We start from the raw sequence: 15,541 nt of genomic DNA, 5'->3' as shown, positions 1-15,541 counted from the left end.
CGCTGCGTATCATTTATCGCGAGCCTCTGTGCGTGCAATTTTTTTTTACCTCGATAAATCGTAATTTTTTCAATCCCATTGACTGCTACAATTAATACTGCTCGCGAAAGAGCTGATTTAGAAACAGAATTAACTACAATTAATGTAACTTACAACTAGAAATGTACAATCCTTTGAGAAGAAAATTTAAAAAACAATTTTTTTTAATGTATTATAATTAGCATCTTTAAACCAATCTTATGAAATATAATACATGAAAATAATCGTTCGACATTATTATTTAAGTATCCTATAATTTCTAATATATAATTCTAACATTTTGATAGTCTAATCTATTTTTAGTCTCAACATTCAGTCTCGAGTTAAAAACCTGCTAACAAATACGTGTTTAAGACATGTAATATTTACAGCCACGTGTCAGACGCAATTCCATTGAGTCGCCTTCGCGCCCAGGTCCGGGAAACTATCGGGGGGAGAGGATGGGGGGAGAACGCCAACAGTTCCGGGACATCTTGTGTTGGGCTCGCTTGCGCCGGGGGGACGCGAGCGTGCATATTTCATGCGCTGTACAAGTTCGCGCGAGCGTGTTCACGAATACGTCGGCGCGCTCGGCCGGCATGCACAAAAACGAGAGCCTAGACGCGCGGGGCCCCCCTTCCCCTTCTTCCTCTTGTCGGTCAACGATTGCTCCGCGGCCGCAATTTGTTAAAGGTGGTTAAGGACGAGCGTTCTTGCACGTCCCTATATGCGCGTAGTCTGCCTGCCCGCAGAGCGGCCGGCCGGCCGGCCGCGCCGGCTCGGCTCGGCTCGGCCCGCTCGGCCGGGGCCCCGGTTTCCCCATTAAGATTCCTCGTGGATCACCGGAACTTCGGCTCCGTCTCTTCTTCGCCGTGTAGTGCGGTGCTGGGCGCGCGTGGTCGGGCGGGCGCGCGTACATCCCGCGTGTGCGCCGGCACCTAGGTGCTCCTTGAAGGGCGATTACCGCTCGAATTGGCCCCCTCGATCCAGCCAAGGTCGGGTATAATTCGAGCGCATTAGCGTCCACTCTCGTTCCGACGGTTGCCGAACGAAAATCCCGCGATCGACGGCGTATCGCATTGATAATGCAGACTCTGAAATGTGATCAACATAAAAGATGTTTATATCAATTCGTTAATTCGTGGCGTATCTTTATCGGCAATTTGGCTTCGTCGAATTTTTCGACGTCGAAATTATCGAAATAAGATATCTGTCTACGATTATATACAATTTATATTGCCATGTCAAATATGATCAATATATGAATATATCTGAATATGAATATCTTATCCGACGGTTAAATTATTTGAATCGAACAAACAAATCTTGTACAAGTGGACTGCGAGAAAGAAGTTTGTAACGAAGCTGCTTTTTCTCTTTCTGTTATACTTACAAGATCACCATGAATCACCGAATTCATGTTTTCGCCTCATTAATCAACGTCTCCTTTCAGCGTAAATCCTTTCGATCCTTTCCATGCAAATGCAGGCATGTCTCGCGTACAAGTATCGACGAGTAAAAATGCCGGCGACGTTTCAACGTTGGGTCGTTCAGCTGCCGCTTAAAGAGCGATTACGTCGAAATCGGCCGTTCGATCGAGCCGTGGTTCAAAAAGTTTCGGCAAATTAAGATCGAAGGGAGATCGATCCACCGCGCGAGCGTGTGGACGCTCGAGGAGAAGAACGACGAGAAATTGAAATTTATGCGACCGTTAAGCATTATAAATCACTTCTATGAAGAGAAAGAAAGAGAAAAACGACGAGATCGGCGTGCGCGTTTGTGTTAATGCAACTCGACGGAATTGTGTTAGCGGGCCCACGCGATCGGCGTGATTAATCGTGTCATTCATCTTCGTCACGTGCGGCTAATGATAACATTATCATATTACGGGAAATTCAATTTATCGAATTGTAAGGTAGAGTCGCGCACTGGCAAGGTGTTAGGCGGCGGGAAGAGGACACAGGGGGGAAGAGGGCAAGCGCCAAGAGGTACACGATGATGAAGACTTCACGGGGGGGCGGGGGGCGGGGGGCATGGCCATTATCCTCGTCGATCTCTCGAAATCGTGCAAGAGTCACTAGAGCTGAATCAACATAGATTACGCGAAGAAAGGAAGTAGTAAGATAGAGAAGCTTTCGGAGTCGCGTACAATATATTCGGAGTCCCAGAGTTCTCGCGTGGAGACAACTTTTAATTAATTTGGAATTGATTGAAAAAACTCGATATACAATTAAACTAAATTTAGTTATCTGAATTTTGAAATTAGATTTCTCAAGTGTTTAATAAAATTTCATTATACCAATGAATTTTGTATTAGAAAAAAAGATTTAAAGTACCGTAGTGTGAATGAATTGAATCGGATTATTATAGTTTAATATTTATATTATAATGAGCTGTAAAATATTTATTTCTATATTTAATATGAAATATCGACTCGATTTAGACTTTATAAAGTCTAGAAAATTTTATCTGACCAAAGGACCGTGGAAAAAAACACGCGTTACTGATAAGATAAAGATTCTCAAGTTTGCAATTAAAGTTAATAACCGTCAAAAGAAACATTAATGGAATCGTTAAATTATTGTACAGTTCGTAACGCTAACTAACGGCCGCTACTCGCCTTGTGAAAAAAAAAAAATGTTTTACGCAGTTATTGAAGTAAAATATTGACGTTGCGTAACAAGAGCGCGCGGTAACGCTCGCAATGATGGCAACGTGATGGACGTAACCGGTAATAGAAAATGTATAACCGCTATCATACGAAATAATAAAAACAAATAGGATTCTCTCGAGGGGATATATCAATACGATCTGGAAATGCTCTCGGCTTAAATACGCGGAACTGAAGTTTCGCCCGACTAATCTACGTTGACGTCGCTGATATACTCTCGGTGATAGTTCCAAAAAACACGATTATTTCTATCTCCGTTTTTCAGGGATAAAATTGGTGGTATTTTTTAAAACTGTTTTTTTTCGCGCGCGTAAAAATAAGACGCGTTTCTAAGCCAGACAATAATTAGCGGCGAGCCAAATGCGGCAGATAACGATAATCGTATTGTAGTATGCATTACCTGCTGCATTACCGTCGCTGACAATTGCGGATAAAGAGACCATAAATGAAATTACCGAACCGCCGTGCATTGCATAGTAAAGAAGTTGAAAAAATCCGTCTGCAAACTGAAATGACGGCGAGACTATTAACTTATTAGTTTCTTAAAATTACAAACAGAGCTTTGTAAGTCTCATTTTCTAAAAATTACAAAATATAATAGGCTCCCAAGATAAGGGAGCGTAAGATGTTTTTATGAAAATCAAAAGTCGTATGTTATAATTGCATTATGGAAATTATGGAAATGCTTTTTATCTATGGAAATTTAACGTTTTGATAAATATTTATTCATTTTTAAACAAGTGTATTTCGACTCCTTTTTAACCAAGTTCTCGCGAAGATATCCCACTGTTGCTTCGCTAAAAAGCACATGCAACTATCTTGGACGATTGAGAAATTAGTTCGCGTGTTGAAATACGGAGCTTCTGAAAATATAATCGTGAAAGTTTGAAATTGTAATGATCTATAATTTTTTCCAAGCAAACTTATAGTATTTAATTTTAGAAATTATACGAGCATTAGAGTGTATAATAGTTTCTCAACCTGAACGCTTACGTCTATCCCTCTGACACCTCTCCAGCCTCCTTCCCGCGGAGATACAACGCGCAACGCCTAATCGTCCAATTCCGGATACCGGACGGTCCCGAACCCTTGGACAAAATTCCTTACAAATCGCGCGAGGTGTCACGCCATGAAACGATCGCGTTACGAGCGCGGAAAGGGGTGGCCTCGCGTAGGGGGCGAGGCGGCGAGGGGGCGAGAGGGCGATGGACAAGGAAACTTTTCCGAGGAGACAGGCCGCGTGACCATAAGCGCGCGCGCGCCCGCTGCCGTCGCTCGCTCGGGCTGTCCGTCATGCCAAGCCCCAGTAGTTACCGTCACGCGGCCGGCCCTGCAATCATCCCCCCGGGTCGTTTCCCGACCCGCGCCCAACCCTCCCCACCTACCCCTGTCTTGGGCAACCCCTGACTAATCCCGTTCCCTTTGGACTGACGTATAGGTAAGCACGCGATGCACGACGTTTGCACCGAGCAGCACGTGGGAAACGCGAAGTGTGCATCCCCTTCCTTTTTTTCTCTTTCTCTCTTTCTGCTTCTCTCTCCTTCTTTCTCTTTCTCATTTCGCTTTCGCTTCCCCTGTCTCCTTCTCTCGCTCTCTCGTCCGTCGTGTCGGAGTCGAGCAACCCTCGGCCTCCTTCGTCACGGGCGCGCAGGGCGAAACATCAACGATCAAGCCAACCATCCTGAACGAACAAGCGAGGGCGAAACCACCCTCGCGGCGGAGAGACGCATGTAACTGCTGCGAGCCGGCCAAGTGTCGGATCGGAGGGGGGAAGGGGGCGAACTCGTCCTGGCGGTGGCGTGGTTGGATGCGTGCACGGGACAGCACGCATTCCGCGAGGGAGGATGGGCGGGTGCGAGAGGGGGAGGGGGAGGGGGAGGGGGGAGGGGGACAACATCCGAATACGGGTCTTACAGGGTTTGTCGGTGGCTCTTCGCCGCGTTACAGCCCCTAAGCGCATGGTGGTGCGGCGGCGCGGAAGCTCGGTGGAGACTTTGATCGCCCGGATCAAGTGGCTTCTGGTGTTTGTCTAAGAATAATACCCTCTTGTTCGCGTTGAAATTTGTGTTGCGATTGTAACGCGATCGCGTATTCGTTTGAGGGAGAGATAGAGAAGGACGCGGGGGGAGGAAAGTCGAGATCGGAAGGATAATCGAACGGCAGAGAGAGAACGCGAGAAATTTGGGGATGGGATTTCCGTTCTCGCGGAGATCCAGCCTGATACGAGCGGAGTTAAGAGATTGCGTCTTCTTTTCCCGAAACTCGGCCCGACTTAATATTTCTTCGACGTAAGAAACGATAGGTTAAAATTTGAAGAGTCGCTGAGCAAAGAAAAGAAATGTGGTTACAAGATGTTGTGACAACTTTTCGGACCGTGTTTCCCAGCACGCGCGTGTAAAAGGTGTCGGCTATCCTTTTTAGACCGGATAGTGAAAACGCACTCGAAGCGATTGACAGTCACACCTACTCAGGACGATCCGGTTTACTCCAACAAGTGGCCGCGCGTATCGATCGCGCGAGCGTAATTCCACACTCGATCGGCTCGATCGGCCGGACGGCTATATCTCGTCGCTCGAGTTTCGTCGAAGCTCTTGATTACGCCGCGAACACGGGTTCGTTTCCATGGCGGGGCGCGCACGAAAATATTGATAAACTCCGGTCGGATCGAGGGGAACTGGTAAAGGGAGAAGAAGATATTTCTGGGTCGATCGACCGGCCGTGGGAGGACGGGAGGATATACACAAAGGGGGAGGACGGGATGAAGAGCGAGCGACGCCGAGAGGAGGAGGGTAAAAGGAGGGGGCTCTGCGCGCGGGACCCCTGCCGAGCAGTTTTGTACCCGGGAGAGGGCACCGCGCCCGAAAAGGGGAACCCCCGTAGTGATAATTAGGGGGCCAAGCGAGTGTTTCTGGCCCCGGTGAGGGTCCTTGAAGTTTCGCCGCCACGACCTCGAAAAAAGGAGCGGCGGATCGCCAGTCATCGTGTTTCACCACCGACGTCCCGTCTGCTCCTCTTCTCCCCCCCTCCCCCCTCCCGCCGTCTCGCCTCCTCCTACGTTGTATATCGGGGGTGGAACCGACGCGAGAACATCAATTTTTCAGTGCCCCGTCCGACGTATGCCTCTTTTCCTCTCCCTCTTCTCCACCTCCTCCTCCTCCTTCCTTTTCGAGATCCTTCGCGTCCGTGGGATTTCCTAGGTCATGGCTCTGTCATCTGGTGCCCGACGGACGGATCGTTCCCTCATTCTCCCCTGCCTCCCTCAACTCCGGTCGATCGCTAGGATCTTCGATCATGGTGCTTTCCGCGCCTTTGGGCCCCGGCACACGCCGAGAACGGCTACCCTTCTTTTCTCCGGCCGCACCATCTGTCCCTCGGTGCTGATCGAGAAGTTAAAACTTTGCGGTCGTCACAAGTATGATTATAAATTATGTTTAAGGGTATATACGGTATAGACAAGTCATAGAGATATGATAATTTACATTTAAAGCCTGAAATCTTACTATAATCGAGAAAGCGTTTTTGAGAATTAAAAAAAGATAGAGAGATTTCAAAGTTTACGTATCCAAATCAACTTGCAGAAAATGCACAAAAAATTCGATCTTATTAATTTAACATCTTAACGATCATTCAACTAATTGCGATGTCAATTTTAATTAAATGATTCTTTGTCTCCTTATAAAAAAAAACTACGCTTAGATTAATTTATGTATTTAAAATTATGAGAAATTGTATGTGTGATCTGAATAAATAGACGAAAATAAAAGTCTCTTCTTCTCAAAGCCTGCTTTTTTTTAGACTTTGTGTTTAAATATCGATACCTGGCACAAATGTGCGAAGCGTTTCTGTATGCACGGTTCCATGCGCGGTTAATCAAAGCATTGTTTGGCTATGTATCCCTTCAAAATCAGCAATCCGCACGTTTTATATAGCCTCGGAGCTAGATTACCCTCTTCGTGCGCAGATCTACCGAAACGTACGCGCAATTTAATGGCTCACGATCCATTTAATGCGAGAGGGGCTGATATGAAATCGCGAAAACGAAACTGGGGAGAGTCAAGGGGCCAACGACTTAGGCGAGGTAATCAAACGAATGGTAGTCCCGAATCCTAATCCCAGGAATAAATACACCCTGCGAAGAAGTCGAACGAGAAGTCTCGAGATCTTTCATACGACTCTCCGTTTGTGCAAATATGCGTTTGCATTTGCCGTAACGGTGAACTCTCCATCTTCAGTTTGCGAAGTTAATCGGGATCCGCATGATTGAACAAAATCTGGGTCGAATCTAATATCTAACTAAGAGGGTTGGCTTTGACTACTTGAATTCTACCTGGACACTTCGTGGATCTTTTTTCAGAACAGCACTCGCTGTGTACGGGGGGATGACGACTTTATTTATTCTGTATTTTTATATTATACAAACAGAGAGGCTCTTAAGCTCATTTCTATCAATGCAGATTAATTTCAATCTTGGTTTAACTTACTTTTCATCTCTTTCTAAGAATTAGAAGAAGATAAAAAGTAAGTCGAACCGAGATTAAAGTCAATCTGCATCGGTAGAAATGGACATTAATCATACAATCCGAATGTTGCGGTTTTCAAGGGGATACGAAAGCGCGATTGCTGCGGCAGAACTGTTAAGAAGTACCTTATCGCATCTGCGATCCTCCCCCGTGCGGAGGAAGGGTGTGTGCAGGCGGGGTCCGCGCGCCGGCTCGCCACCACCTGTCCGACGTCACGCGGACACTGTCTGTCGATCACGCAGACGGTCTGTCTTGTCCGGTGCCCTCCGCAACACAGCCGACGGACAGTTCCACTTGATTAACCGAGACTCATGCGTGCGACGCATGGCTCCAACGTGCGCGATCGAAGCCGCTGTCGCGCACGAATTACACGCGGCAGAATAAAACGTGCGGAATAGGACCTCATTGCGATCTTCGTTTGCCGTCGCTATCGCGAAACCTTCTTCAAGTTCCTTCCCCCATCTTCTTCCCCATCTTTCTGCGAGATGCGTTAGACGTCCATTACGCTTGTAAGTTTAATTTATTATGTGCTTCGTTATCCATGTCGCTATCTCTTACCATGTTCGCGGCGAGTATAATATATCATAAATGTTTCGTAATGATATTTTAATAATTTCAAAAAAGATTATTCTTAATTCAACTTAAAGATTTTTTTTCTATTGGATATCACGAATGTTTATTAGATAAATCTGATAAATAAAATAGATGAATTATTACAAAAAAGTAGTAAAAATATAATTACTGTTAATTTATTTAACAAAATTTTATTTTATTTATTAGAAATTAAACTTGAAAAATATAACAAGACAATTAATAAATCTAAAATTATAATTAAGAATAATGTAATTGATTGATATAAAACTACATCTCTAAGTTGATATATAAATTAGAATACTGAAAATTAGAATACTATAAATTAGAATGAAACTATTATGTACAAATTCTATAAACTTTTTACTATATGCGCAAATAGTTACCCTTTCCTATACATTTATACACTCTTTGGAAAACAAGAATTTTGGAATAGCGTTCTTGTAAAATGGCTACATGCTGCTGGAAGATAAACGCGTGTTTGTACGACGAAAGAATCAAACCGATGGTGGCCGGTCGAAACCACCAGCGTCCGCAAATCGCACTATCGTCGCCACCGAAATGTGGCAGCGTACCACGCCTGCCGCATTGTCCGGTTGTCGAGTTTTACGCTCGTTTGCCGGTGTCCGGTGCCACCGATGCGCACCGAGTGTCATGAAAGCGACTGTCTCCGGATCGCAATCCTGCGGTCGAGTTGACGGTAATGTCGTAAGAAACAACGCCCACGTCAAAGCAGCTAAACTACAGTAGATGCTGATCAGTGCGCAATAGGATAATGATTCCTAAGACATCTTAGAGATGAGCCGACTGACTAATTAACTCTACGAAGTTTTCAATCGCGCGCTCTATATTCTCAATTATTATGACTGTCGGCATAATTTATGATCAACAAACCTACATATGCCCAATTGCCCAAGATATGAGCCATATAATGTGTTTTCGCAAAACGATCTAAAGATCTACAGAAACGAGCGCGTTCGCGATAGAGTCATTTTGGCTGCGAGTTTCTCGTCGACGAGGAGGAGCGGAAGGGTGGCTCCGCGATTTCGGTCTTTCGATTTCTGCGGCGACCACCACGACGACGATGAAGACGGCAACGGGGGTCTGGCGGACGCTCGAAGTTTGGAAATTCGTGGGGGGCGATCAGTCACCAGTCGGCGAGATAAATCTGACTCATAAGTTACCGAGGGGGGTTTTACGCCGAGCCCGTGGGCCCGAGGGGTGAACCTATCTACGAGGGGAGGAAGAGAGAGAGAGAGAGGAACGAGAGACGGCCTCGATGTAGCCCGTATCAAGATCTCTTTGCATCTCCACCGTGCGAAGAGAGGGTGGGCAGGGAACCGAGGAGAGGGACAGAGGGAGGGCCACGGGGGTGCTTATCTCCGCGCTATTCCCGAAGGGCGAACCCCGTCAGCCTGGGACCCGGCAGATAACGTTCCCCCGCTTCGCGTTATACCCCCGGCCTATACTGGGTGTCGAAGTTGTCGAATTGACTGCACGCTCCGACGCGACGCGACGCGACGCGACGCTCTCGGTAAGAATGTTTTAAAGTCGCGCGGATGAAATCGGGGGTGCTTAAAGGGGTGCTACCGCGTAGGCACGAGGGCGCGTTTTGATGTGTCGTTCGCGGACGAAACGGCAACTCGTTTCCGAGAGAATACATTCCTCGCCACTGGATATATGTATATACATAAAAGGCATAAGTTTAAATATGTAATTCTAGAAAAGGACTGTCTGATTTGCAAACAATATCCGATTTTCATATATCGTAATTTATATATTTAATTTAAAAAATTAAATGCGTCAAAAAATTATGTCTAACAAGTAACTTCAAATATCAATTTGACTAAATAATGCGGGTGCTTATTTTCTACGTTCCTTAAGCATCAATTACGAACATTACATGATATTTTACTTGAATTTACATTAATTTACTTTACATAAATATAAAAGACGCTGCTTTCTCCCTCGTTATTATTCGCCTAGAATATTTATATATTAGAAGTATGTCAAACGCTACGAAATTCCACACACGATCGTCTCTTCAATCTTCCCGCTGCCATAAGCGTCGTGTGGGACGATGTATCCCGGCTTCCGTCATCAAAGACGGATCTTCTCCGCCTCGACTACCCAGTATAGATGATCGAGTTTCATTTCTCCGGCGGGACCTGCGCTGCTGGTCGCGCTAAGATAAGCCTCCCTCACGTCGCGTCGTCTCTTTTTCTCCCGCATCGCGTCGCGGCACGGAGGGGTCGTAAGCGCGGGCGCGTATCAGGGCGTATGCGTACGTGTGCGTGTGCGCTGAGACAGAGGGATGGATCGAGCGGGGTGGCCGGTCGTTCGTGAAATAAGCTCCGCGGGGTTTTGGTGGTCGCGCTTTGGGGCGGCTTTAGGGCCGCGCGCACACACCCTCGCCCCCGAATCGAAACGACTGACTGCCGGTCCGTCCATCCCTACCCTCGTCTAACCCAGAACGCACCCCCGAAAGGGCCCCCGCGAGCCCAGCTGCCGATGACGTTTCCACGTGGGTACCCGCGAGGCTCGCGTGTTTTCGACGTCGCTCCGATGATTTCGTTCTCTCGCCGCCGCCCTCTCACTCCCTCTCTATCACTTTCTCTCTTCACCATCGTACCACCCTCTTCTTTTACCGCCCACCCCTCCTCCCAGCCCAACCACCAGGGCCGAATTCCGCAATCACGAATCACGATTACGTCAGTCTCTTGGAAATGAAGTGCACAGAAGGCAATGGTAGTAGTTTAACGTGATTGGTAATGGTAATCGAGAAATTTGTACGGTTTTTGGTACGACTGAAAATATTATTCTCTAACGATACTGAAAAATGTATTTGTAAAAATATAAGTTTATTTTCCGAAACTTCTCATTTGTGAGTCGACAGTAATTGAATTAATTTTCTCAGTCTGTCTGCTCCGTGCATACTTATGTATCATTCTTATGCGATATTTTATACTACATTTATTTGTTGTGTACATACAATAAAAATATTATTTACTACTTCGAGAAAATAATTGTCATATTTTGTAATATATGTTAATCTAAAAAAATAATATACCTGCTTTTATATTAAAAGATATGTGTTATCTTATACTATAAAACTTTTTAATAGAGCATTTGTCGATATAAAGACGCAGTCACATTCGTCGCGAGGAAGAGATTCGGTATCTTCGAGCGATTAATCATGCACGGTTGTCTCAAAGCTCAAAGTCCGCATCTTTCTCCTTCTCCCTCCTCTCCTCTGTCTTCTCATACGATCCTACGCCATATTTCACTCGCCCTGAGGAAGCTATTGCGCGGCATTGATACCGTATAGCGAGACGAGAGGCTCCGTCGATCTGCTTTGACTGCGCATTATCGTGCTCCGATCGATTACGCGCCCGTTCCGAGATTCCCGGCACGATAGCGAGTGGACGAACGAACTTACGGTAGCATCACCTCGGGGGCCCGCTCCGTCCGGAATCACCATAAGTAGTGGGGCCCGAGACACGAGACACAGTCCGGGGACCCACGACCCCCCGCGGGGGTCCGCGATATCCCAGATGCATATCGACACCCGCTCGTTCATGGCGCGAGTCGCATGTCGTCCCGAGAGACCCGTTTGTCCCGTTCGACAAGGTACGGCTGGTACAGGACCATAACCCGAGAGTCCGTCGTATAAACGACGATCGGTCTGGCGGCGCGGTGGCGGTGGCGGTGGCGGCGGCGGCGGCGGCGGCGGCGACGGCGGCCTAAGTGGTTTCCGGCTTTTTTCGATTTATAATCGACGGGAGACGATTACCGGGAGGAGGTAGCGTTCCGGGGCCGGTCTTGGGCGCCTACTGTTGGGGCCTTACCACCGGCCCCGAGGGGATGTTTGATTATTACCCGGCTGCTCTTTCCTGTACCGGACCCCCTTTCTCTCTCTCTTTCCCTCTCTCTCTCTCTCCCTCCGTTTCTCTCCGGCGATGATCTTTATGGATCAGACATCGGCCGGTAAATTAGCACCTCCTGGAAGCCCAAGGACAGCCATGGAGAAAATTGCGAGTGGGTAGCAGCGCTCCAGGAAGTAACGCTCCGGGGGAGGATGCCGAAAGGACGAAAGCCGCCGACGAAATTTAATCTCTTATGATAACATCCTTCTTAACGTTATCCTTCATCGTGTGCCTTATTGTAAATGCAAGATAACTTCTTCTGCGAATGCGTACGTGTATGACTATCGTGACAGTTGATACGAACTTATTACGAGGCGCGTATTACGCACGAAATAATGTTGGACAATTATTGATCGTTATGCTTAAAGATGGAAGTTCTACAACGTTAAGTTTTCACGTAAACTGCGAGATATATTTTTTTCTGATTACATGTCAAGTAAAATTGTATATAAATATAAGACGTCGTATTATACAAAGATCTGAAAGACTTTGACTTAATTCTCTTTGAAAATAAAATTCGCTGACAAATAGATTTCTTATATTCGGAATTAAACGTTGCAGCAAACGCCGCAAGCTACGTGTTCTTTGCTACGAGTACACGATAATTTCTCATTACAAAGAATTTATATACGTATAAAGGGTTAACGTACTCGATGATCTCCCTGGCGGATTGCAGTGCCGGCGAAATTCACGCATCGCATGATTTTCTTGGTAAGGCAAGACGGTCGGTCGGTCGGTCGGTCGGGGCCCGGCCCCGGCCCCGGCCCCGGCACAAGGTGTGGTTCGCCGCGACGTAACCGGCGTATAAACGCCGCACGGTTTCGGACGTAAGTGGTTTCCGGCTTTTTCGGTTTATAATCGGCCGGCGATTACCGAAGTAGCGTCCCGGGACCGGTCCCCGGGTGCCTACTGTTGAGTTGTCCCCCTTTCCGTGCCCCTCGCCCCTCGCCCCCTCTCATCGTCGGGCACACCTCGGGCCGCGAGGGGGTGCGCGATCGGAGGAATAGCTCTCTCTCTACAGGGCCCTTCAACCACGATCAGATATACGTATACGTGGGCAGGCGAACGCTCACCTGATCCCTTATCTCACCTGATGCTATATCGACACGGCGACACTTCCGACAGGACGCGTCTCTGACTAATCGAGGGCGATGAGGAGAAAAAATTGCCCGGGTGTGCCCGAGATGCTTGGCTACCAGCTACGCGGAAGTGCCCCCCACAGCGTGCGGAATCGTTCTGCTTTGACAATAGATTTCCTTGGATTTATTGAAATTGAGAGAAAAAAAGAGAATGTGCTCCACCACACAAAAATATTATCAACTATGTATTATATATGTTTAATCATATATTTTGCATACACATATATCACGGAATTTGATAGTGTCGCTGATATATTGAAATTTAATTTACTTTTCCCAGGATTACTGATGATAATCTAATCCATGATCAGAGAGAAAAAGCCGAACATTGAATTTCTGATATTTCAAAGCGCGATCATTGAATGTCTCGCGGCGCAAATGGAAGATCCGCGTTTCAAGAGTTCGCAAGAACAATCGATATCATGGCTTCCATGGAAGTCCGCGACATATCGTTTCCATCAAACTGCCAAGGTGGCAAGACTAATGGGGAGAGTTCCGACATTCGGCCAGAGAGAATCTCTCCATCGAAATACGGATGCTCGTAAACGCATCGAGTTCCTCAACATTGTAGCCTCTGAAAAATCCTACCTATCACTTTGAAGGGGCCTGTATCGGCTACCCGCGCCCACCGCCGGGTGGCCGTGTAGGTGTACGCAGAGAGAGATAGAAAGAGAGAGCCCTCGCGCTCGCGCGGCGGTGCGGGTAAGAGAGAACGAGCCGGGGGTAGGGTGGTTTAATCACGGGGGCTATCACAATCCCTAAGTGGGCTTCCTGCCCGCTTCGGAATTATAGATAATGTCAGATAATAATAACACACCCTGTAGGGGCAGGCCCCGGAGCCCACCAGAGGCAATAAGTATAAGGTAACCCGAGGTGGAAAGAGGGCGGCGGGGGGCGAGGGACGGGAGGGAGCCAGGCTGGCCGCTGGTGATGGTGGTGGCGACGGCGGCATTGCTGGTGGTGGTGGTGGTGGTATTAGTAGGAGGATAAGTATAGGCTGTGCGAGAGAAGCCAAGTGGGTTGAGGTGGACAGAGGTGGACGTAGGAGGACGTCGAGGAGAGAAGAGGAGGAAGAGAAGAGAGAGAGAGAGGGAGAAAGAGAAAGAGAGAGAAAGGCTTTGCTTCTTCCTCAGGGTTAGCCTTCTGGTAGAAGCTGGGAGTCGGGAGTCGGGCCCAGCAGTCTGGAGGCCCCATACGTGCCGGGCCACGGGGTCATCCGGGACCCCCGTTTCCCAGCCCCACCCTCTGCGCGCGTTCCCCCGACCCCCGTCCCGCCCGTCGCGCCCCCCCTTACTTTTTCTTGCTTCTCGCTCCGCACACCTTCGGCGACCCCGCCACCTTCGCAACGCGGGATATCGCATAACGCGGTGTTCCCTCTACTTCTCTTTCTTCTTCTTCTTCTTCTTCTTCTTGACGTACAGCGTTTTCTCTTCTCTTTCTCGTTGAACGATCGACGATCCGGCGCGACGCGGCTCCTCTTCAAGTTTCCCGTCCGCAGAAATGCGCGCCGAGGTGCGATCGCGAAGGTTTTGACAGTTCTCTTCGGGGTTTCTTTGAGACGGAGGGGGGCGGGAAGGAGCAACTAGGTGAGAGACAGGTGAGATTTCCGAGGAGATAATCGCCGCGCTCGTTGCCTCCGCTCGATGTGCATGCGAGACACAATGTGGACGTTCTTGTTGGATCGAGTCTGCGCGAATACCGGCGCCGGTGAGCAAACCGGCTGGGAATCTTCAATCGCGATAGCATAACGCAATGCGAACGCATTTTACGCTAGCTTCGCGGCCTTAACGGCGGTTCTATCTCATCGCCTTCATTTTATCAGTATATGTGAAAATCGTAAAATTTTATTTGACTGCTTTATATTTTTTATAATACTAAATTGAGCAGCAAGTATAAAAAATTTATATTACATATAATTTATTATCTTTCCACAAATTATCCTTGTTCTAAAATTCTATAATCAGACAAATTTGTCGATTCGCTTTAATGACGTATTTCTTCTTCACTATTTCTTTCGCACTCTCATCTGTCGTTCTAGTACCCTCGCCCGCGATTATCACCACGGCTTTTGTCCGACATTTGTCCACCGTTTGAACACACGGAAGTGCAATTACCCTCGGAAACCGGCTAGCGATTTCGTATTAATCGACGTCCTAGAAACTCACGCGATTCCAAGTCGAATTTCACGGGCCGCTCTCGTTTTTGCCCCGCTGACTCTCGAGCGCGCTCGCGACCCTCCAGTTGCCCCGTTGCCCCACCTTTCTTGTCCCTCTCGAGAAATGCCATCAAAACACTTTACATCCCCGACGCCAGTCAGAGACGCCGTATTAATTAGCGCCGCAGAAACGCGATTAGACCGTGGCATTACGCCGCCCTTCACTCACACACACACACACACACACACACACACACACACACACACTCCGCTACGTATGAGCGTGTATATATGCACGCATATACACCGTCCCTCGACGCGTAACGCGCGCCGTAACCCCCGCCATAAAGTGGCGATATGATATTCACCCGCCGACACCCCGGTTCGGGACACCCACTTTTCCGCGGACACCTGTTCATCCCTCCGACTCCGAATTCCATCTCTCTCTCGCTCCTCCGTCCCTTTCTCTCTCGCTCCACCCTCTTTCACGTATCGCATTTTAAGCGAGTTACAACCCTCGA

The 15,541-nt window shown here is 47.7% G+C and overlaps 1 protein-coding gene across 1 annotated transcript in view; it reads right to left on the bottom strand.

Moving 5' to 3' along the window:
- Positions 1-221: 221 nt before the first annotated feature.
- Positions 222-15,541, bottom strand: part of Lim1 (LIM homeobox 1) — a 74,304-nt gene continuing 58,984 nt past the window's right edge. Inside the window, exon 8 of the mRNA XM_071710316.1 lies at positions 222-1,112. Within this exon, the coding sequence (XP_071566417.1) occupies positions 979-1,112 (134 nt within the window). The 3' untranslated portion in view covers positions 222-978. The remainder of the gene's footprint in view (positions 1,113-15,541) is intronic.

This window comes from Temnothorax nylanderi, unplaced genomic scaffold, assembly GCF_030848795.1.
Source record: "Temnothorax nylanderi isolate EJ_2023f unplaced genomic scaffold, tnyl_v1.0 TNYL_tig0088_pilon, whole genome shotgun sequence".
Classification (NCBI taxonomy): domain Eukaryota; kingdom Metazoa; phylum Arthropoda; class Insecta; order Hymenoptera; family Formicidae; genus Temnothorax; species Temnothorax nylanderi.
The sequence above is the reverse complement of the archived record's forward strand: the minus strand, read 5'-3'. Positions and strand labels throughout refer to the sequence as shown.